Source organism: Hyla sarda, assembly GCF_029499605.1.
Source record: "Hyla sarda isolate aHylSar1 chromosome 1 unlocalized genomic scaffold, aHylSar1.hap1 SUPER_1_unloc_16, whole genome shotgun sequence".
Classification (NCBI taxonomy): domain Eukaryota; kingdom Metazoa; phylum Chordata; class Amphibia; order Anura; family Hylidae; genus Hyla; species Hyla sarda.
The window spans coordinates 388923-414639 of record NW_026607577.1 but is presented as its reverse complement, the minus strand read 5'-3'; the positions used below and the strand labels follow the sequence as shown (position 1 = coordinate 414639).

General features: G+C 45.6%; 1 protein-coding gene across 1 annotated transcript; it reads left to right on the top strand.

The window, feature by feature from the left end:
* Positions 1 to 2369: 2369 nt before the first annotated feature.
* On the top strand, positions 2370 to 25106 carry LOC130298022 (oocyte zinc finger protein XlCOF7.1-like). The gene is made up of 7 exons (XM_056550904.1): positions 2370 to 2621; positions 3945 to 4092; positions 4665 to 4844; positions 7990 to 8116; positions 8200 to 8775; positions 13581 to 14093; positions 25099 to 25106. The coding sequence occupies exons 2-7, from the start codon at positions 3997 to 3999 to the stop codon at positions 25104 to 25106; spliced, it is 1500 nt and encodes a 499-aa protein (XP_056406879.1). The 5' UTR covers positions 2370 to 2621; positions 3945 to 3996.
* The last annotated feature ends 611 nt before the right edge of the window (positions 25107 to 25717 follow it).

Here is a 25717-nt window from a genome sequence, read left to right as displayed (position 1 = left end):
TTTCCCTGTAGGAATGTCCTCCTTATACTGCTCATCACAGTTCAAATCTGTCTCTTGTTCTTCCTTTATGTCTGTAGTATTAACATAGATCAGATCTTTCCCTATAGGTATGTCCTCCTTATACTGCTCACATCTGCCTCTTCTTCCTTTATGTCTGTAGCGTTAATATAGATCAGATCTTTCCCTGTAGGAATGTTTTCCTTATACTGCTTATTACGGCTCACTTTTGTCTCTGGAGCATTAATATAGATAAGAACTTCCCCTGTAGGAATGTCCTCCTTATACTGCACATCACCGCTCACATCTGTCTCTTCTTCTTCCTTTATGTCTGTAGCATTAATATAGATCAGATCTTTCTCTGTAGGAAAGTTCTCCTTAAACTGCTTATCACCGCTCACATCTGTCTCTGTAGTTTTAATATTGTTCAGATCTTCACCCTGATTCATAAGATGTGAAAGAAATATTGTAAAAGTCATCAGACAGTAGGAGAAGTCACGTGGGATGTTATAGATGAGCAGGAGATGAGGAGTCATGGAGGGTGAGGGGGCTGACCACAAGAGCTTCACAGCCCTTCTACAGATCATAGGGAATATCTCAATCTACCTGATCATCCTGTGGAAGAAGAGGACGGGGACATCTCTCTGGTGCTGTTCTCTTACTGGATCTGACTGTAGGGAACACATACAGAGAATGAATTCATTCTTTACATACAAATAATGAGAGGACGTGTGTATATAGTCATGTCTATTACCTGGTGATGTGAGGGGCTGCTGATCCTCCATCATGACCTGATCCTTGTACTGATCCTTGTGTCCTTCTACATACTCCCACTCCTCCATGGAGAAATACACCGCCACGTCCTGACACCTTATAGGAACCTGTATTGTGAATAAACATTTAATTCTATACAATTCCAGGATGTTATATGGAGACATTTGAGGGGATATTCCTGCACATGATTTATCTTCTTGCTCTCGGATGATGAGGTGAATACTTGTCGGGGCAGATCCTCTATATTATGGTCACATGTCCTGAACTGACCGCAAGTCTGATGATCCAGCTGTCAGTCCAGGTCATTATACCCAAAGTACCTGTCCCATGGAGTGTAAGGAGCTGATAAGGACACCCACAGTGAAATAGCGGGGTCCCGGTCAGCTGAGAGAACGGGTGGAGGTCCCTAACCTCGCTCCATGCTGTCTGAACGACGCTCCAATCCTGCAGGCAGCCTCAGCATCACAGCATTGGTCAGTGTATGTAATCTATAGATCCCATGTAATAGTCTACTACAGGGACTAAAAAACTGGGAATAAGGTAAAAAGAACATTAACTTACTGTGAATAAGCCCCTCCCCTAATAAATGATTGAATCTTCTCCATTTACCAATTATTTTTTTATAATAATGTAAACAAAAAAAATTCTAAACATATGTGGAACTGCATGGTCAATGGCGTAAACTAAGAAAAATACAACTTCATCGATCAGAAAAAAATTCATAAAAGCGATAAAGTCTCATCAAAACTAAAGTGGTTCCGATAAAAATTACAGATCATGGCGCAAAAAATTACTTTCATACATCCCCGTATACGGAATAATAAGAGAGTTATAGGGGACAAGGTAGGACAATCTGATACAGACTCATTATTGTACAGAAAGTTAGAATTTTTTTATATTTTTAAAGTGTTAAAATAAAACCTATATAAATCATTTATCATTGTAATCGTTTGGACCTACAGAATAAAGAGAATTATTACCGTAATGTGCACTGCGTCCAAACAGAAGACCCCAGATTTTAAAAATTGCTTTTTTTTTTCACCTAACAAATGATATTTTTTTTGGCCCTTGTTGTAGGTTTTACATTAAAATGATTGATGTAATTTTAAAGTACAAATCAGTGGTGCAAAAAAACATCATCAACAACAACAAGACTCATATGGGTTTGTAAAGAGGAAATTACAAGCATAATGGCTGTTAGAAGGCGAGGAGGAAAAAAGTTAAAATAACACAAAAATGAGAAATCGCTGTGTCGTTAATGGGTTAAAACTCAAAACTGCCGGGTCCTGAAGGGGTTAATAATACAAAAAACATCTGACAGTACTCCACATGTGACCACACACATACCTCCACCTGCAGACTGTACAGGAGCCGTGTGCTTACAGGACCTGTGATGATGTCACCGTCATGTGATCACTTGGAGGAGGAGTCACGTGATCAGGGGCCGCTGCTTTAGGCTCATCTGCTCAGTGTATGCAGGACTCTGCTGTCACATGACCATTGTCACAGGTCCTTCAATCACAATCTCCTCTATCCTGCACTTCTGAGCTCCGCCCACTCCTGTCACATGATCCTCCCACAGGTCCTTCATCCACAGTCACATCTCTACTGCTAAACTTTGCCCCTAAATGTACTGGTCACATGATTGTGACATCATCACAGGTCCTACACCTCCAGCATGTAGCAGATACAGAGCAGGTCCTGGTGGGGCAGTCACTGCTGTTGTGTTGTGTGTGGAGATCTCTCAGAGCAGCAGCCCCTGATCATGTGACTCCTCCTCCATGTGACTGATCACATGACGGTGACATCATCGCAGGTCCTGTAAGCACACGGCTCCTCTACAGATACAGGTATGTGTGTGCGGTCACCATCAGATCAGGATTATTGGGGATGTTTATTATTAACCCTTAAGGACACGATGTATATTTACATTCTGTGCCCCATATGGGACTTTGAGGGGAGCTCAGGAGCTATAAGCAGCCAGGACTCGTCACTAATGACGGTCATCGCCATTAACCCTTTAGATTCCATTATCAAAGTCGATTGCAGGATCTACAATTAGTAAAATGCAGTTGTTGGGGGGCGGAGTCTAGATCAGCTGAGATGACGGCCGGAGGGCCCCTTACCGTGCTCTGTGCTCAGATCGGTGCTCTAAGTATACAGACACCTCCACAGCCTGTATAAGCCGAGCACCGATAACACTGATCACTATGGCAGAGCGTTATTCAGGGTTTGTAATAGAAGCCCCTCCCCTAATAAGTTTATATCCCATTTCTGTAATAAAATAATGTAGGTGGGCGTGGCTTAGACATGGCGCTGTGCGGTTGTTTCTCTAGGGAGCGCCGTGCCGACAAGCGGTTGTTTGCCTGATTTCCTGCCTATACTGCCCCCCAGGGGATGTCTGGATGGTGAAGGTATCAGGTCACTTACCCGCCCATCCTGTCACCTGGTCAGTCTCTTTTCTCCGGGTATCAGCCACTTCTTCCATACAGGACTATGTAAGCATCAGGTTTTTTAAGTTTCTCCCGCGCCCCTATGATTACTTAAGAGTTTCCAAACCAGTGTGCCTCCGGCTGTTGTGAAACTACAACTCCCAGCATGCCCTGACAGCCAACTGCTGTAACAGCTGGAGGCACCCTGCTTGGGAAACACTGACTCCGGTGGTGGCCCAGACCCTGCGTGTGTAACGGTATATGATGCTCGGCCTCTGCTGCAGGTAATAGCAGGTTCTTCCGGGGGGACATATCACAATTCACATAAAATCCTGATGTAATTGTGATGTATATTGTGCCCCCTAGTGGACACATTTCACTATTCTTCATTGGACAATGTCATATTGAATCCCTCTATTCTTCTCCCTGCTCTGATGAAGACGTTCTGAATACACCGCAGCCTCAGAGATTAGGAGAAATGGATTCACAACGTCTTCAGCAGAGCAGGGAGAGCGACCTCAGAAGACCTGGAGGACCAGAGCGCCACCACTGGACGGGAGAGGTGAGTGCGCTCTAGCCTCTTATTTTACAGCCCTCGGACAATGGATTTTGTTTTATAGAGAAATCTGAAAACTCCTATAATGTCTCCTCAGATGTTTCCCAGATTATCTCCAGGACATGGATTTTATTTCTCCATAGAATCTGGTGCGGTTTATCATCGTCTCCTCTTCTTCCCTTCAGGTTTCTCCAATCCAGGATCCTCTGCTGATATCTTCTATATAAGAGAATTCTCATGGATGACCCATCAACCATGGAGAGAGACAGGAACAAGATGGCCGACAGGATCATAAACCTCACCCTACAGATACTCTTCCGGCTTACTGGAGAGGTGAGGGATTCTGGGAGTGATGTCACATGACCTCATTCTTATCTATGTAATAACAGATGGTTATGACTGGAGAGGTGAGGGATTCTGGGAGTGATGTCACATGACCTCATTCTTATTTATGTAATAACAGATGGATATGCCTGGAGAGGTGAGGGATTCTGGGAGTGATGTCACATGACCTCATTCTTATCTATGTAATAACAGATGGTTATGACTAGAGAGGTGAGGGATTCTGGGAGTGATGTCACATGACCTCATTCTTATCTATGGAATAACAGATGGATATGACTGGAGAGGTGAGGGATTCTGGGAGTGATGTCACATGACCTCATTCTTATCTATTGAATAACAGATGGATATGACTGGAGAGGTGAAGGATTCTGGGAGTGATGTCACATGACCTAATTCTTATCTATGTAATAACAGATGGATATGACTGGAGATGTGAGGGATTCTGGGAGTGATGTCACATGACCTCATTCTTATCTATGTAATAACAGATGGATATGACTGGAGAGGTGAGGGATTCTGGGATTGCATGTAGGGATATTAATGTGTCTCTCCATACACAGGATTACACAGTAGTGAAGAAGTCCTCTAGTGGGCGCTGTCGGGCCCCTGTGTGTGAAGGATGGGGAAGAACCCTGAGCCCAATCCCGGGGCCCCCACCTCACTCCCTGATACATGAGGAAATGGATGAACAGAAGATCCTAGAACTCATCAACAAGATGATGGAGCTGCTGACTGGAGAGGTGACCCTGCTGGGACATTATACAGTAATGGAGGGGTCTGGTGATGACTGGAGAGGTGACACTGCTGGGAATGCTGGGACATTATACAGTAATGGAGGGGTCTGGTGATGACTGGAGAGGTGACACTGCTGGGACATTATACAGTAATGGAGAGGTCTGGTGATGACTGGAGAGGTGACCCTGCTGGGACATTATACAGTAATGGAGGGGTTTGGTCATGACTGGAGAGGTGACACTGCTGGGACATTATACAGTAATGGAGGGGTCTGGTGATGACTGGAGAGGTGACCCTGCTGGGACATTATACAGTAATGGAGGGGTCTGGTGATGACTGGAGAGGTGACACTGCTGGGACATTATACAGTAATGGAGGGGTCTGGTGATGACTGGAGAGGTGACACTGCTGGGACATTATACAGTAATGGAGGGGTCTGGTGATGACTGGAGAGGTGACACTGCTGGGACATTATACAGTAATGGAGGGGTCTGGTGATGACTGGAGAGGTGACACTGCTGGGACATTATACAGTAATGGAGGAGTCTGGTGATGACTGGAGAGGTGACACTGCTGGGAATGCTGGGACATTATACAGCTACGGAGGGGTCTGGTGATGACTGGAGAGGTGACCCTGCTGGGACATTATACAGTAATGGAGGGGTCTGGTGATGACTGGAGAGGTGACCCTGCTGGGACATTATACAGTAATGGAGGGGTTTGGTCATGACTGGAGAGGTGACACTGCTGGGACATTATACAGTAATGGAGGGGTCTGGTGATGACTGGAGAGGTGACCCTGCTGGGACATTATACAGTAATGGAGGGGTCTGGTGATAACTGGAGAGGTGACACTGCTGGGACATTATACAGTAATGGAGGGGTCTGGTGATGACTGGAGAGGTGACACTGCTGGGACATTATACAGTAATGGAGGGGTCTGGTGATGACTGGAGAGGTGACACTGCTGGAACATTATACAGTAATGGAGGGGTCTGGTGATGACTGGAGAGGTGACACTGCTGGGACATTATACAGTAATGGAGGGGTCTGGTGACGATTAGAAAGGTGACACTGCTGGGACATTATACAGTAATGGAGGGGTCTGGTGATGATTAGAGAGGTGACACTGCTGGGAATGCTGGGACATTATACAGTAAGGAGGGGTCTGGTGATGACTGGAGAGGTGACACTGCTGGGACATTATATAGTAATGGAGGGGTCTGGTGATGACTGGAGAGGTGACACTGCTGGGAATGCTGGGACATTATACAGTAATGGAGGGGTCTGGTGATGACTGGAGAGGTGACACTGCTGGGACATTATACAGTAATGGAGGGGTCTGGTGATGACTGGAGAGGTGACACTGCTGGGACATTATACAGTAATGGAGGGGTCTGGTGATGACTGGAGAGGTGACACTGCTGGGACATTATATAATAATGGAGGGGTCTGGTGATGACTGGAGAGGTGACACTGCTGGGACATTATACAGTAATGGAGGGGTCTGGTGATGACTGGAGAGGTGACACTGCTGGGACATTATATAGTAATGGAGGGGTCTGGTGATGACTGGAGAGGTGACACTGCTGGGACATTATACAGTAATGGAGGGGTCTGGTGATGACTGGAGAGGTGACACTGCTGGGACATTATACAGTAATGGAGGGGTCTGATGACTGGAGAGGTGACACTGCTGGGACATTATACAGTAATGGAGGGGTCTGGTGATGACTGGAGAGGTGACACTGCTGGGACATTATACAGTAATGGAGGGGTCTGGTGATGACTGGAGAGGTGACACTGCTGGGACATTATACAGTAATGGAGGGGTCTGGTGATGACTGGAGAGGTGACACTGCTGGGACATTATACAGTAATGGAGGGGTCTGGTGATGACTGGAGAGGTGACACTGCTGGGACATTATATAATAATGGAGGGGTCTGGTGATGACTGGAGAGGTGACACTGCTGGGACATTATACAGTAATGGAGGGGTCTGGTGATGACTGGAGAGGTGACCCTGCTGGGACATTATACAGTAATGGAGGGGTCTGGTGATGACTGGAGAGGTGACCCTGCTGGGACATTATACAGTAATGGAGGGGTCTGGTGATGACTGGAGAGGTGACACTGCTGGGAATGCTGGGACATTATACAGTAATGGAGGGGTCTGGTGATGACTGGAGAGGTGACACTGCTGGGACATTATACAGTAATGGAGGAGTCTGGTGATGACTGGAGAGGTGACACTGCTGGGACATTATACAGTAATGTAGGGGTCTGGTGATGACTGGAGAGGTGACACTGCTGGGACATTATACAGTAATGTAGGGGTCTGGTGATGACTGGAGAGGTGACACTGCTGGGACATTATACAGTAATGTAGGGGTCTGGTGATGACTGGAGAGGTGACCCTGCTGGGACATTATACAGTAATGGAGGGGTCTGGTGATGACTGGAGAGGTGACACTGCTGGGACATTATACAGTAATGGAGGGGTCTGGTGATGACTGGAGAGGTGACACTGCTGGGACATTATACAGTAATGGAGGGGTCTGGTGATGACTGGAGAGGTGACCCTGCTGGGACATTATACAGTAATGGAGGGGTCTGGTGATGACTGGAGAGGTGACACTGCTGGGACATTATACAGTAATGGAGGGGTCTGGTCATGACTGGAGAGGTGACACTGCTGGGACATTATACAGTAATGGAGGGGTCTGGTGATGACTGGAGAGGTGACACTGCTGGGACATTATACAGTAATGGAGGGGTCTGGTGATGATTGGAGAGGTGACACTGCTGGGACATTATACAGTAATGGAGGGGTCTGGTGATGACTGGAGAGGTGACACTGCTGGGACATTATACAGTAATGGAGGGGTCTGGTGATGACTGGAGAGGTGACACTGCTGGGACATTATACAGTAATGGAGGGGTCTGGTGATGACTGGAGAGGTGACACTGCTGGGACATTATACAGTAATGGAGGGGTCTGGTGATGACTGGAGAGGTGACACTGCTGGGACATTATACAGTAATGGAGGGGGCTGGTGATGACTGGAGAGGTGACACTGGGAATGCTGGGACATTATACAGTAACACCACTGGAGGGGTCGGGGTGATGACTGTATCATTATGTGTCAGGTTCCTATAAGGTGTCAGGACGTGGCGGTCTATTTCTCCATGGAGGAGTGGGAGTATGTAGAAGGACACAAGGATCAGTACAAGGGTCAGGTAATGATGGAGGATCAGCAGCCCCTCACATCACCAGGTAATAGACATGACTATATACACATGTCCTCTCATTATTTGTATGTAAAGAATGAATTCAGTCTCTGTATGTGTTCCCTACAGTCAAATCCAGTAAGAAAACAGCACCAGAGAGGTGTCCCCGTCCTCTTGATGAGCAGAATATGGAGGACATTCCTTTAGGGAAAGGTCTGATCTATATTAATGCTACAGACATAAAGGAAGAAGAAGAAGAGACAGATGTGAGTGGTGATGAGCAGTATAAGGTGGACAATGACATTCCTACAGGGAAAGATCTGATCTATATTAATGCTACAGACATAAAGGAAGAAGAGACAGGTGTGAGTGGCAATGAGCAGTATGAGGAGAACATTCCTACAGGAAAATATCTGATCTATATGAACGCTACACACATAAAGGAAGTAAAAGAGACAGATGTAAGCGGTGATGAGCAGTATAAGGAGGACATTCCTACAGGGAAAGATCTGATCTATATTAATGCTACAGACATAAAGGAAGTAAAAGAGACAGATGTAAGCGGTGATGAGCAGTATAAGGAGGACATTCCTACAGGGAAAGATCTGATCTATATTAATGCTACAGACATAAAGGAAGAAGAAGTGACAGATGTGAGCGGTGATGAGCAGTATAAGGAGGACATTCCTACAGGTAACCACCCAGGTGAGTAATAACCACTAAATACAAAGAAGGGTCACAGATTCTATTCAGTCACAATAATATTTTCGGAAAGTATTTGTGTAACTAGAATCTTTGGGACTCCAGGGTAAATACTATCCCCCTCCCCCCTATATTGACTCTATAGCAGCGACTTGATCCCATCACCACTACATAGTGACTGAATAATACCGCCATACTGTTCATGAATCACATTATATACAGACTAATATTACTCCATATAGCAGTAGATACCAGCTCTCTGTCTCTCTGAAGTCGCTATCTTTCCTTTTTCATCCTGAGGAGAGGGGATAAGTGTCTGATCATGGGGGTCCGACCGCCGGGACCCCCCCGTGATCTCCTGCCCAGCACCCCAGATCTCTCCAGGCACAGGTGACCTCCGCTCCGTGCAGGGATTACTGTCAACCACCGCACCAAGAGATGCCCGACATGTCTCTCCATGAATCTCTATGGGAGAGACGGAGATACACAAATGGGATGCCAGGCAGGAGATCGCGGGGGTCTCAGTGGTCGGACCCCCCCAGTGATCAGACATATATCCCCTATACACAGGATTCTGTGACTAAGGGATAAGTACTCATGTACTAGAATTTTCCTTTAAAGGGGTACTCCGGTGCTCCAGCGTTCTGAACTTTTTGTTCAGAAGGCTCAGAACCAGAAGCAGTGATCGTAAAGTCATGGCCACGCCCCCTCGTGCCGTCACATAACGAGGGGGCGTGGCCGGGATGTCACGACCACTGGAATCTTTAAATCCCTTTATTCTTTCCCTCTGATACGGAAATGTTCCGGTTCGGGTCACCTGTGTGGGTCCAAATGGAGGTATAGGTGCGGCTGGTGAGTCGTGAGCGAAAATCATTAAAAATAACGGTTCCCCTTTTAATTTTGTTCCAGGAAAACTTCACTGTCTGCCTAGACAGGATAGGGAATAGATTATAGATCACGGGGGTCCGACCCTTGGGAGTCCCCGCAATCTCCTGAATGGGGCCCCAGCAGTCTGCCAGAAGCGGCCGTTCTCACCCCCACAGGATGCCGCGGCTGACACACCTCCTACATGTATCTCTATGGGATACATGGAGGGGGAGTGTCAGCTGTCGCTCCATGCAGGGGTTGGTCCGCCCCCTTCAAGCAGAGTGCCTGGGCCCCATTCTGGAGATCGCTGGGAGTCCCAAGGGTCGGACCCCCGTGATCTATAACGTATCCCCTATCCTTTGTCTGAATTCTCTGGCTGGCATGAGGATTATAAAGGGGATGATTTGGATGACTGCTCCATTATAACCTGTGGGGTCAGGTGGATTGGGGGGCACGGTCATTTGGTCCCTGACCGGGCCCCATAGCAGTGATTTTCCCTGAGGCTGTGTCCACATGATTGTCATAGACTGGTGTCCCCGCTCCTTGTAAGGCAGTGGTGTCAACCTCCAGATGTTGCAAAACTTCAACTCCTGGGCATGCTGGGAGTTGACGTTTTGCAACATCTGGAGGGCCACAGAGTGAAGACCACTGCACTAAGGGATACCATGAGAGGGAAGCCTTGATTTACCTTTCGGGGACAGTGTGCATCCTCTGGAGGAGGCAGACAGACCTTTGGTGTCCCAGCATGCTGGAGTTGAAGTTTTGCAACATCTGGAGGGCCACAGTTTGACACCACTGTTGTATGGCTGTTCCTCTATCATAGCTAGAGATGAGCGAACTTACAGTAAATTCGATTCGTCATGAACTTCTCGGCTCGGCAGTTGATGACTTATCCTGCATAAATTAGTTCAGCTTTCCGGTGCTCCGGTGGGCTGGAAAAGGTGGATACAGTCCTGGGAGACTCTTTCCTAGGAATGTATCCACCTTTTCCAGCCCACCGGAGCACCAGAAAGCTGAACTAATTTATGCAGGAAAAGTCATCAACTGCCGAGCCGAGAAGTTTTTGACGAATTGAATTTACTGTAAGTTCGCTCATCTCTAATCATAGCAACTATCTTCAGTTTTGCAGTAAATCTTATTTAACTCCTTAAGGACTCAGGGTTTTTCCATTTTTGCATTTTCATGTTTTCCTCATAACCTTCTAAAAATAATAACGCTTTCAATTTTGCACATAAAATTCCATATTATGGCTTATTTTTTGTGCCACCAATTCTACTTTGTAATGACATCAGTCATTTTACCAAAAAATCCACGGCGAAACGGAAAAAAAAATCATTGTGGGACAAAATTGAAGAAAAAATGTAATTTTGTAACTTTTGGGGGCTTCCGTTTCTACGCACTGCATATTTCAGTAAAAATTACCCCTTCTCTTTATTCTGTAGGTCCATACGGTTAAAATGATACCCTACTTATATAGGTTTGATTTTGTCGCACTTCTGGAAAAAATCATAACTACATGCAGGAAAATGTATACGTTTAAAATTGTCATCTTCTGACCCCTATAACTTTTTTATTTTTCCGTGTATGGGGCGGTATGAGGACTCATTTTTTGCGCCGTGATCTGAAGTTTTTAGCGGTACCATTTGATAGGACTTATTGATCGCTTTTTATTCATTTTTTCATGATATAAAAAGTGACCAAAAATACGCTATGTTGGACTTTGAATTTTTTTTGCGTGTACGCCATTGACCGTGCGGTTTAATTAACGATATATTTTTATAGTTCGGACATTTACGCACGCGGCGATACCACATATGTTTATTTTTATTTCACAGTTTAATTTAATGGAAAAAGGGGGGTGATTCAAAGTTTTATTAGGGAAGGGGTTAAATTACCTTTGTTTCATTTTTTTTTTTTGCAGTGTTATAGCTCCCATAGGGACCTATAACACTGCACACACTGATCTCTTATACTGATCATTGTTATCCCATAGGGACCTATAACACTGCACACACTGATCTCTTATACTGATCATTGTTATCCCATAGGGACCTATAACACTGCACACACTGATCTCTTATACTGATCATTATTATCCCATAGGGACCTATAACACTGCACACACTGATCTCTTATACTGATCATTGTTATCCCATAGTGACCTATAACACTGCACACACTGATCTCTTATACTGATCATTGTTATCCCATAGGGACCTATAACACTGCACACACTGATCTCTTATACTGATCATTGTTATCCCATAGGAGACTATAACACTGCACACACTGATCTCTTATACTGATCATTGTTATCCCATAGGGACCTATAACACTGCACACACTGATCTCTTATACTGATCATTGTTATCCCATAGGGACCTATAACACTGCACACACTAATCTCTTATACTGATCATTGTTATCCCATAGTGACCTATAACACTGCACACACTGATCTCTTATACTGATCATTGTTATCCCATAGGGACCTATAACACTGCACACACTGATCTCTTATACTGATCATTGTTATCCCATAGGAGACTATAACACTGCACACACTGATCTCTTATACTGATCATTGTTATCCCATAGGGACCTATAACACTGCACACACTGATCTCTTATACTGATCATTGTTATCCCATAGGGACCTATAACACTGCACACACTGATCTCTTATACTGATCATTGTTATCCCATAGGGACCTATAACACTGCACACACTGATCTCTTATACTGATCATTGTTATCCCATAGGGACCTATAACACTGCACACACTGATCTCTTATACTGATCATTGTTATCCCATAGGAGACTATAACACTGCACACACTGATCTCTTATACTGATCATTGTTATCCCATAGGGACCTATAACACTGCACACACTGATCTCTTATACTGATCATTGTTATCCCATAGGGACCTATAACACTGCACACACTGATCTCTTATACTGATCATTGTTATCCCATAGGGACCTATAACACTGCACACACTGATCTCTTATGCTGATCCCTGCAAAGCCATAGCGTTGCATGGATCAGTGTTCTAGGGGCTCGATTGCTCAAGCAGCTCAGCTGTAGCTCAGGCTTGGAGCAATCAAACGCCGATCGGACATGACAGAGCAAGGTAAGGAGACCTCCGCTCGCGTCCTAGCTGATCGGGACATCACGATTTTATCGCAATAGTCCCGGTCAGCCCGACTGAGCTGCCGGGAAGTTTTTACTTTCAATTTAGACTCGGCGATCAACTTTGATCGCTGCGTCTAAAGGGTTAATAGTGCGCTGCACGACATTCGGATCGGGACCGACCCTGTATGATGCTTGACGGCATGACCCCGTTTTAAATACCAGGACCGGGCGTAAGGCATACAGGTACGCCCTACGTCCTTAAGGAGTTAGGGTGCGTTCACACAGAGTAATTCAAGCGTAATCTACTCTAGTAATTCCTCTTGAATCCTCCGCTCCATATTAATGCTCATCTCCTCTGCCCATTGACTTTAATGTTTTTTCCGCTGTCCTGTTCACACTGTGGAAATTCTGCTAGCGGAATGCCGATGCTGAATTCTGTTCCGCTTGAAGGAAGAGCATGTTCATTCCTCAAGCGGAAACCCCTAGCAGAAATCAGTAGAAGTCAATGGTAAAAAAAAAAATTTCCGTCCGACATCGTTTTCGCGTGGAATTTGCGCGGAAATGGCTGAAAAACCCTTCACTTCTTTCTCCCCCATTTCTGTGCGCTAATTCTGCGTGAAAATAAAATTATTTTTTCCGCCTGTAAATTTTTTGGCGTGAATTCCTCTTGGTTTACTCCTTGTGACCGCACCCTTAAAATGAAGGGTGGATTTACTAAGTACTATTGCTTAGAAATGCACAAATGTCCTGGGTTGTTAAGAGGTTAATACTCAAAAATAAAATCTGTGTTATTCTCTGCAGATTCTTGTACCAGGAGATCAGAGGAGAATCTTATATCTTCAGATTATAAAGCAGATGATGATATCACACAAGATACATATGAAGAACATTCCATTATCCCAGATACACCCTCAGCCCTTCACAGCCAAGATCTGTCATCTCATCCTTATATACAGGTCCTGTCTTCTCAGTCATCACTGGATGTTCAGCAAAAAAGTTACAGAAGGGGTGTTATACATAAAAGAGCTCAAAGAGGAAAGAAGCCAGTTTCATGTTCAGAATGTGGGAAATGTTTTACTTTTAAATCAGACCTTGGTGTACATCAAAGAACTCACACAGGAGAGAAGCCATTTTCATGTTCAGAATGTGGAAAATGTTTTACTGACAAATCAAGTCTTCTTAGACATCAAAGAACTCACACAGGGGAGAAGCCATTTTCATGTTTAGAATGTTGGAAATGTTTTACCCGGAAATCAGACCTTGTTGTACATCAAAGAACTCACTCAGGAGAGAAGCTACTTTCATGCTCAGAATGCGGGAAATGTTTTACTAAGAAATCACATCTTGTTCAACATAAAAGAACTCACACAGGGGAGAAGCCATTTTCATGTTCAGAATGTGAAAAATTTTTTATTGACAAATCAAGTCTTCTTAAACATCAAAGAACTCACACAAGGGAGAAGCCATTTTCATGTTCAGAATGTGGGAAATGTTTTCCTGGGAAAACAAATCTTGTTCAACATCAAAGAACTCACAGGGCGGAGAGGCTATTTTCATGTTCAGAATGTGAGAAATGTTTTACTAATAAATCAGGTCTTGTTGAACATCAGAGAACTCACACAGGTGAGAAGCCATTTCCTTGTTCAGAATGTGGGAAATGTTTTACTAAGAAATCAAATCTTGTTCAACATGAAATAACTCACACAGGGGAGAAGCCATTTTCATGTGCAGAGTGTGGGAAATGTTTTACTCGGAAAACAGACCTTGTTAGACATCAAATAACTCACACAGGAGAGAAACCATTTTCATGCTCAGAATGTGGGAAATGTTTTTCTCAGAAATCAGATCTTGTTAAACGTCGAAGAACTCACTCAGGGGAGAAGCCATTTTCATGTGCAGAATGTGCTAAATGTTTTCCTGATCAATCAAGTCTTATTCAACATCAAAGAACTCACACATGGGAGAAGCCATTTTCATGTTCAGAATGTAGAAAATGTTTTACTCAGCAATCACATCTTGTTCAACATCAAAGAACTCACAAAGGAGAGAAGGCAATTCAGAGCAATAAATGATGCAGATAACACATCTATATATTCACCATGTACATAGGATAGTTGACAGTAATACATACTTATATATATTTATACAATATATGCTTCATCTCCAAACTTGTTATTCATTTTTTAAGAAGTTCTCTATATTATATTATTTATTATTCTTATATTCATCTCCGCACACTGGACTTATAATAAATGTAATATTGTCCCTGACGTTGTATATAGGGAATGTAACGCGTCAGTGTCGTCCCCGCCCCCTTCTTATTATGATTATAGAGATTTTAATTCAAGTCAAATCTCAGCATCCCCCGGGTTCAGTAAACATGGGTGTAATTCTTTTCCTTTTCTTTGTCCTCCCCGGGGTATAAAATCCCTAGAGATCTGATCACATCTGGTACAAGATCTCTTTACTTCACACTTTGCGCCATTATTACACGGATTGAAGACCCAGTTACACGCTCGTAAATTCCCATATATGTCGTGGATTGGAAGGAAAAAGGTTCTTAAATCTTATATTTACCAATAATATTTTATATTTTTACAGTCCGTCCCTATCATAGTACGGAATTGTTATTTTTCTTCTATCCGATGGTTATTTAGTAATTTTGTTATGATTCAGAAGAGACCACGTGTCCCGTATAGACGCTCACCCTGAAGACATTAGACGGCGGTTTTGTGTTTCCGGATTTACACACTTATTATAAAGCTTTTCCTTCGTCTGGATTATTAGAGCTCGTTCGCTCTTCTTTTTCTTATCCTCCCCTTTATATTCCTCCTCATGTGGATATGGAATTCTCCTCAGTCCCTCCTTCTATAGGGCCCATTTTGTGGCCCCCGCACTCCTCCTTTGGCCTCTCTAGTTCTTTCCTCTGTTATATATAACTTTGTCGGTATTACGAGACTGCTCTACGACTGATTCTGATTTCCCTTCTCCCCTAACCCCACTTTCTTTACTCCCTATGGTTATTACTAAACACATTTTAAAATGATAAAAAAAAATACAAAAATAAACTAAAGCAGGAAACAGGTCAAACACACAGCCAGGGGTCAGGAACCAAAGCTGGTAATCAGGAATAGCCAAAGTCAGAACCAGGATTAGGAACCAGAGTGGATGTCAGCCAGGCCAGGGACATAAATGGAATCACAAACGAGAACAACAGTAACGCTTGTCAGGATTCGGCAGGCTGGAGGTGGATCCTCTGTGTCAGAGAGGGATTGGCGTGGACCGTGCCGGCGGACCGGTTCTAAGTTGCTACTGGTATTCACCAGAGCCCGCCGCAAAGCGGGATGGTCTTGCAGCGGCGGTAGCAACCAGGTCGTATCCACCGGCAACGGCTCAACCTCTCTGACTGCTGAGATAGGCATGGTACAAGGGATTAGGCAAGAGCAAGGTCGGACGTAGCAGAAGGTCAGGGCAGGCAGCAAGGATCGTAGTCAGGGGCAACGGCAAGAGGTCTGGAACACTGGCTTGGGACATACAAGGAACGCTTTCACTGGCACAATGGCAACAAGATCCGGCAAGGAAGGGAAGGGGAAGTGAGGTTATATAGGGAAGTGCACAGGTGAACACACTAATTAGAACCAGGCGCCAATCAGTGGAGCACCGGCCCTTTAAATCGCAGAGAGGCGGCGCGCGCGCGCCGGGACAGAACAGACGGGGAACGAGTCTGGTAAGCGGGCCGGGATGCGAATCTCGAGCGGGCGCATCCCGCATCGCGGATCGCATCCCGGCTGGGGACATTATCACAGCGCTCCCGGTCAGCGGTGACCGGGGCGCTGCGAACAGGAAAACGTTGCGAGCGCTCCGGGGAGGAGCGGGGACCCGGAGCACTCGGCGTAACAATGCTCTTGGAGATCAGACTGTCAATGCCCTTACATGGTCTTTGAACTGTTGCTGTTAAATAGCCAGGACTCAGCAGGGAAGGGGCTGACTGATTGAACAGTAGCCAGGGAAATAAGTAGCTGCTCATTAACATCAGCTAAGGTTTTGTTGTCTGAGAAACCAGCAGTGGAGCAAAGGAAAGACAAGAGCCCTAACAGTACCCACCTCCAGGGATGTGGAAATCCTATAGCCCGACGCCCGGGACAAGTAGTTTTGGGTGCCGGGCAGGTGAATTGTTTATAGATTTAGCCCTGTATCGGGCAGGGAGAGACAGACTTCCCCCTTATTTTTCTTTAATGTCGGTGTGAGGCGCAGGAGCTGATGGAAGTCTCCACCTCACACCAACCTCAGAGTGTATGGAGGGGGCGGCGGCCTCCAGCTGACTGCAGAGACCCCCCTTATCTCCCCTCCTGGAGGATGGACGGAGCTCAGAAGACACAGCAGGGTGAGAGAGAGGATGTTGACAGCTCCGTGCACAGCTCCATCCCCCGCACACAGCTCTATCCCTCCCCCTCCCCCTGCTCTGTCTAGACAGGACCTAATCCACCACGGGGAGGTTGCTTGTTTGCACGGGGAAAACACAGAGCAGGGGGGGAGGGGGAGGACGGAAATCTCACCTCACACCGGCCGGGACTACAGCTCTGATGTCCACTCATGGCGGCTCAGGTGAGGAGGCCGAGAATACAGGCGGCGGCAGGAAGGGTGGTTGTATATGTATGGTGTGAGTGTATGTGTGATGTGTATATGTAATGTATGATGTGTGTATGATGTCTATGTGTGATGTGTGTAATGTGTGATGTGTGTGTATAATGTCTGTGTGATGTGTATGTATGTAATGTATGATGTGGGGGGGGGGGGCAGTGGCAGGTGTGTGTGTGTGTGTATGTATATGGGGGCAGTGGCTGGTGCATGTATGATGTGTATGTATGTAATGTATGATGTGGGGGGGGGCAGTGGCAGGTGTGTGTGTGTGTATGTATATGGGGGCAGTGGCTGGTGCATGTATGATATGTGTATGCATGTATGTTTTGTATAGGAGCGGACTGTCACGTCGGGCATTAGGGCAGTTGTGCCATCTAATTTTATTTATTTTTAGTGGCACCCGCACTAAATTGCACCCCCAGAATCCCACCCCCTTCATACTCACCCGCCAACCAAGAGCCCCACGGATGCACACAAACACGCCCGAACCAAAACTACAACTCCCAGCATGTTGGACCATAACCTAAACTGTAGAACTATAAAGTGTAACATGCTTGGAGTTGTAGTTTTGGTTCGGGTCAGCTGCAGAGCTATAGGCTGCATCAGGGCATGCTGGGTGTTGTAGTTACTAACTGTAATTCCCAGTATTCCTTGACACAGTCTATGGCTCTGCAGCTGACACGAACCAAAACTACAACTCCCAGCATGTTACACAAGAACCTTAACTGTACTATACAGTGCAACCTGCTGCAACACCCACACAACCATAGGCTGTATCAGGGCATGCTGGGAGTTGTAGTTATCTAGTAACTAAATGCAACTTCCAGCATTTTCTGACACAAAATGCACCATATAAACTGGAGAAGCAGAACCCCCCCCCCCCCCCCAGTAACACATAAGTCCCTATTGAGACTGAAAAATAGTGATTAAAATATTTTAAAAAGTTTGTATACATGTGAATAAGCCCCTTTCCTAATAAAAGTTTCCAATTTTCTTTAACCCCTTAAGGACCGAGCCCTTTTTCACCTTAAGGACCGGAGCGTTTTTTGCAATTCTGACCACTGTCACTTTAAACATTAATAACTCTGGGATGGTTTTAGTTATCAATCTGATTCCGAGATTGTTTTTTCGTGACATATTCTACTTTAACTTAGTGGTAAAATTTTATGGTAACTTGCATCCTTTCTTGGTGAAAAATCACCAAATTTGATGAAAAAAATGAAAATTTTGCATTTTTCTAACTTTGAAGCTCTCTGCTTGTAAGGAAAATGGATATTCAAAATATATTTTTTTTGGGTTCACATATACAATATGTCTACTTTATGTTTGCATCATAAAATTTATGAGTTTTTACTTTTGGAAGACACCCGAGGGCTTCAAAGTTCAGCAGCAATTTTGACATTTTTCACAAAATTTTCAAACTCGCTATTTTTCATGGACCAGTTCACGTTTGAAGTGGATTTGAAGGGTCTTCATATTAGAAATACCCCATAAAAGACCCCATTATAAAAACTACACCCCCCAAAGTATTCAAAATGACATTCAGTAAGTGTATTAACCCTTTAGGTGTTTCACAGGAATAGCAGCAAAGTGAAGGAGAAAATTCAAAATCTTCATTTTTTACACTCGCATTTTCTTGTAGACCCAATTTTTGAATTTTTAAAAGGGGTAAAAAGGAGAACATTTTTACTTGTATTTGAAACCCAATTTCTCTCGAGTAAGCACATACCTCATATGTCTATGTTAATTGTTCAGCGGGCGCAGTAGAGGGCTCAGAAGGGAAGGAGCGTCAAATGGTTTTTGGGGGGCATGTCACCTTTAGGAAGCTCCTATGGTGCCAGAACAGCAAAAAAAACACATGGCATACCATTTTGGAAACTAGACTCCTCAGGGAACGTAACAAGGGGTAAAGTGAACCTTAATACCCCACAGGTGTTTCACGACTTTAGCATATGTAAAAAAAATTATATTTTTTTTTACCTAAAATGCTTGGTTTCCCAAAAATTTTACATTTTTAAAAAGTGTAATAGCAGAAAATACCCCCCAAAATTTGAAACCCAATTTCTCCCGATTCAGAAAACACCCCATATGGGGGTGAAAATTGCTCTGCTGGCGCACTACAGGTCTCAGAAGAGAAGGAGTCACATTGGGCTTTTTGAAAGCAAATTTTGCTCTGGGGGCATGTCGCATTTAGGAAGCCCCTATGGTGCCAGAACAGCAAAAAAAAAAACACATGGCATACCATTTTGGAAACTAGACCCCTCGGGGAACGTAACAAGGGGTAATGTGAACCTTAATACCCTACAGGTGTTTCACGACTTTTGCATATGTGAACATTTTTTATTTTTTTTTACCTAAAATGCTTGGTTTCCCAAAATTTTTACATTTTTAAAAAGGGTAATAGCAGAAAACACCCCCCAAAATTTGAAGCCCAATTTCTCCCGATTCAGAAAACACCCCATATGGGGGTGAAAAGTGCTCTGCTGGCGCACTACAGGTCTCAGAAGAGAAGGAGTCACGTTTGGCTTTTTGAAAGCAAATTTTGCTCTGGGGGCATGCCGCATTTAGGAAGCCCCTATGGTGCCAGGACAGCAAAAAAAAAAAACAAATGACATACCATTTTGGAAACTAGACCCCTCGGGGAACGTAACAAGGGGTTAAGTGAACCTTTATACCCCACAGGTGTTTTATGACTTTTGTATATGTAAAAAAAATTTTATTTTTTTTACCTAAAATGTTTTCCCAAAAATTTTACATTTTTAAAAAGGGTAATAGCAAAAAATACCCCACAAAATTTGAAGCCCAATTTCTCCAGAGTACGGCGATACCCCATATGTGGCCCTAAACTGTTGCCTTGAAATACGACAGGGCTCCAAAGTGAGAGTGCCATGCGCATTTGAGGCCTAAATTAGGGATTGCATAGGGGTGGACATAGGGGTATTCTACGCCAGTGATTCCCAAACAGGGGGCCTCCAGCTGTTGTAAAACTCCCAGCATGCCTGGACAGTCAGTGGCAATCTGGCAATACTGGGAGTAGTTGTTTTGCAACAGCTGGAGGCTCCGTTCTGGAAACAGTGGTGTACCGGACGTTTTTCATTTTTATTGGGGAGGGGAGGGGGGCTGTGTAGGGGTATGTGTATATGTAGTGTTTTTTACTTTTTATTTTATTTTGTGGTAGTGTAGTGTAGTGTTTTTAGGGTACATTCACACGAGCGGGGGTTCACAGTAGTTTCTCGCTGGCAGTTTGAGCTGCGGCAGAAAATTTGACGCAGCTCAAACTTGCAGCCGGATACTTACTGTAATCCTCCGCCCATGTGAGTGTACCCTGTACGTTCACATTGGGGGGGGGGAACATCCAGCTGTTGCAAAACTACAACTCCCAGCATGGACGGTCTATCAGTGCATGCTGGGAGTTGTAGTTTTGCAACCGCTGGAGGCTCCGTTTTGGAAACAGTGACGTACCAGACGTTTTTCATTTTTATTGGGGAGGGGAGGGGGGCTGTGTAGGGGTATGTGTATATGTAGTGTTTTTTACTTTTTATTTTATTTTGTGTTAGTGTAGTGTAGTGTTTTTAGGGTACAGTCGCATGGGCGGGGGGTTCCCAGTAGTTTCTCGCTGGCAGTTTGAGCTGCGACAGAAAATTTGCCGCAGCTCAAACTTGCAGCCGGATACTTACTGTAATCCTCCGCCCATGTGAGTGTACCCTGTACATTCACATTGGGGGGGGGGGACATCCAGCTGTTGCAAAACTACAACTCCCAGCATGTACGGTCTATCAGTGCATGCTGGGAGTTGTAGTTTTGCAACAGCTGGAGACACACAGGTTGTGAAACACCGAGTTTGGTAACAAACTCAGTGTTTTGCAACCAGTGTGCCTTCAGCTGTTGCAAAAGCTACAACCCCCAGCATGTACGGACAGCGGAAGGGCATGCTGGGTCTTGTAGTTATGCAACAGCCGGAGGCATACTACATTGGCTGGGGATGCTGGGGATTGTAGTTATGCAACAGCTGGAGACACACTGGTTTACTACTTAACTCAGTGTGCCTTCAGCTGTTGCAAAACTACAACTCTCAGCAGTCACCGACAGCCAACGGGCATGCTGGGAGTTGTAGTTATGCAACCACCAGATGCACCACTACAACTCCCAGCATGCACTTTAGCTGATTGTGCAAGCTGGGAGTTGTAGTTACACAACAGCTGAAGGTACACTTTTCCATAGAAAGAATGTGCCTTCAGCTGTTGCAAAACTACAAGTCCCAGCATGCCCATAAGGGCATGCTGGGAGTTGTGGTGGTCTGCCTCCTGCTGTTGCATAACTACAGCTCCCAGCATGCCCTTGTTGCATGCTGGGAGCTGTTGCTAAGCAACAGCAGGAGGCTGTCACTCACCTCCAACGATCCAGCAGCACAGGTCAGTCCCTCGTCGTCTCCGCCGCGGCCGTCGCTCCTGGGGCCCCGATCCCAACAGGGACGCCGGGGATCGGGGTCCCCAGCATCGGGGGTCGTCTTCCCGCACCCGCTCACGTCCTCCGGAAGAGGGGCGGAGCGGGTTGCGGGAGTGACACCCGCAGCAGGCGCCCTGATTGGTCGGCCGGTAATCCGGCCGACGAATCAGGGCGATCGTGAGGTGGCACCAGTGCCACCTCACCCCTGCTGGCAATGGCTGTTCGGGGCCGTCTCTGACGGCCCCGATCAGCCAGTAATTCCGGGTCATCGGGTCACTGGAGACCCGATTGAACCGGAATCTGCCGCAGATCGCTGGACTGAATTGTCCAGCGATCTGCGGCAATCGCCGACATGGGGGGACATAATGACCCCCCTGGGCGATATGCCGGGATGCCTGCTGAACGATTTCAGCAGGCATCCGGCTCCGGCTCCCCTCCGGCTAGCGTATCCATACGCCCTCGGTCCTTAAGGACTTGGAAACGGGGGCGTATGGATACGCCCTATGTCCTTAAGGGGTTAAGTAAAAATAATGTACAAAAATAAACATAAGTGATATCGCTGCATGTGGAAATGTCCAGGCTATTAAAATATGATGTTAATTAAACCGTACGGTGAACGGTGTAAATGTAAATAATTGTCCAGAATTGCTCATTTTTGGTCACTTCATATGAGAAATTTTTTATAAGGTGATCAAAAAGTTACATCTAGACTTTTCTGGGCTTGTCTGGGGTGTAAGAGGATCTACAGCTCTCCCTCCTCTAATATCCCGGCATGCTGCGATCACCTATTAACCCATTAGATCACCGCTGTCGGCAGGGTCTAAAGGAATCTTATATCCATCCCTGGTGGTCTAGTGGGGGGGGGGGGGGGGGGGGATCAGACTATTTTGGTTGAAATTATTTTATCTGCCAGGACAAGTGGATTTTCTTGAGGGACAAGTAGATTGTGTTCCGCTTTAGTCCCTTGGACAAGTAGTTTTTTTTTAAATTTCCACACCCCTGCACCTCTTAATGAACCCTCCACATAGGGGAGCAACAGATTTGTGAAGGAATGTAGCATGAAAGGTACGGAGAAGGGAAGAAGCGCGAACATCTGTAGCTGGAACCCAGGACCGTTCCTCTGGTCCATAGCCTTTCCAGAGGATTAGATACTGGAGGCCGGCCCTGGACATATGGGAGTCACGCATACTGCAGACCTCATAATCCGACCTCGTCAAGGAGGTAGTGAGGTGTAGTGATTGCATAACAACAACTTTAAGAATGAAATGTGGAAGATCTCGGAAGTCCGCATGGAGGGCGCGAGGTTAAGTTCATAGGCAACTGGGTTAACTTGTCAAAGTACGCAGTAGGTCCCAATATACAGGGGAGTCATGGTTTTGGTAGAAGTGCGGGGAGTCACGTTTCCGGTAGACATCCATACCCTCTCTTGGCCTTCAAGGAGGGTGTCACTAATTGCCTTACAGTCAGTTTTGAGCTTCTGCTACATGGACCTCTAGAGCGATACTTGGATTTTAGTATATGCAACTTCAATAAGATTCTGCTGCACTGTGCACACAACGGAATTTTCAGATCAGACTTGTCCAGAAAGACTTGTGTAAGACTTGTATAATCTGCAATGTGATTGAGGCCCCTGCGATTGATACAGGGCCTCAACTCACCAATCCCAGGGGCCTCAACTCACCAATCCCAGGGGCCTCAACTAGATTTTTGGATGAACCCCTGGGACAGTCCATCTGTAACATACCCCTCTATGGCTTGGTTCTCTGCCACAAACAGAGGGTAGACTCGGCCCTTTGGGGGTACAGCACCTGGTTGAAGCTCAATGGTACAATCATGGGGTCTGTGGGGAGGTAGTGCCCCCCGCCTACATCTTATCAAACACATTGCTGTACTCCTGGTATACTTTAGGAAGAGAAGATCTTTGTCCTGTACAATTATACGACAGACCGAGGAGATACAAACCAAACAAACCTATCTATATATACAGGTAGAAGCAAACTAATCACCTGATACCCAGAGTTCCTGAGGCACAGGTAACCACAGGCAACCAGCTACCAATGGGCTTTAGTCCAGCCCCTGATATATAAAGGGCTGTAGTCTCCACACTTAGGGGGAGATTTATCAAAACCTGTGCACAGGAAGAGTTGGGCAGTTGCCCATAGGCCTGTGAAAAATGAAAGAGGCGATCTGATTGGTTGCTATGGGCAACTGGAGAAGTTTTCCTCTGGTTCTGATAAATCTTCCCCTTAGTCTCTTGGTTCCTGGACAGTAAAGCACCAGTCCTGTACAAGTTCAGTCCAGTCCAGCTAGGCCAAAGCCTACAAGTCTGCAGCCACATCTAATCTTTAAGTCTTCTATGTCTACAAGTCTCTACTGTCCCTACCAAAGTCCTAACAGTAGTACAGTGACCTCCATCATCATTATTACCACTACAAGTCCAAGCCTGAGAAGTTCTCTGTGTCCCGGTCACCTCTGTAGGAATCTGAATGTATGTACAAATCAAGCCTGTATGTTTGGTGTGCCAGAGATCAATGCTGGGACTTGTAGTGTTACCCTGATGGTGGTGGGATGTCACATTTATGTCCATGGTGGTTTGGAGTCGCAAACAGTAGTCCCTTGTAACTTCCAAAGGCCCCTACACCATCTTGGTAATGGAGGGCCTGGACTTGATAGTGGTGTAGCAGCATCCTCGGCGTGCACCCAAGTTTACTGTGTGCTGGCAGATGGAAGTCGGGGCCCTTGGTGTTTTGGGTTAAAGAAGAAGTTTTTTTAAGTTTTAGATAGCGGGGGGTCCGAGTGCTGTGCCCCCCCCGCGATCTCCTGCTTAGAGCCCCAACATTCCTTCATAGCGGCGTGTCACAACCTCCGCCCCAAGCAAGGGCCGCCACGCCCCCTCCATATATCTCTGTGGGAGAGCCAAGGATAGCCAAACAGCTCTACCATGGAGATAAATGGAGGGGGCCCCCTCTTTGGGCGAGGGGGATGTGGCCGAGGCTCCGTACAGATGATCGCGGGGGGCCACAGCGCTCGGACCCTCATGATCTAAAACTGCAATTCCTTAGTGTGCAGCGGAATCTTAGGGTCTATTCACACGGCAAAATTTCCGCTTGCGGAAATTCAGAAGTTAGATGAATGGGAGTACGGAATCCCATAAATTCTTATAGGTTTTTATTTATTTATTTTTTATATTCTGTTTGACGTAGCGAGATTGTTCTCCCACCTATTATTACAGACTCCTGACTCCAGATATACAAAAACGATGGAAGACGGCGCTCCAAATGGTGTCCAAATAATTTGAGGTTTATTGGTCCATACACATACAGGGGATGCAACGTTTCCACCTGACCATCAGGTCTTTCTCAAGAATAGTGAATACAAGATTTATCAGGTGTTATATAGGATGACAAATTAGTGACATCATAAGGAGGTGTTACCCTCATACATATCAGTGGGAGGGACCAACAGTGACATCATAAGGAGGTGTTACCCTCATACATATTAGTGGGAGGGACCAACAATGACATCATATAATACAATGCATGGACATAGAAGAAGGATCGCACTCACCAGGAATTCAACTCTTTAATCTGTAACCAGTACACCAGGCGAAAACATAAGTGGAGGCGGGGGGGACAGGAGCTCCGGAATAAGCTTTTTCACGCCTGTTTGGCGCTTCATCAAGCCGGTGAATGACTTCCGTCTCCGGGCGACACCTAAAATAGGCGTCACATCCGGAGACGTCACTCATCACGTGATACATGTAAACAGAGGATATCATGTGACTCCCAAAAGTAAGTCCTGGCTCCGCTCGTACAACAAGCTAAAATACACATTAAATATAAATATGTAGA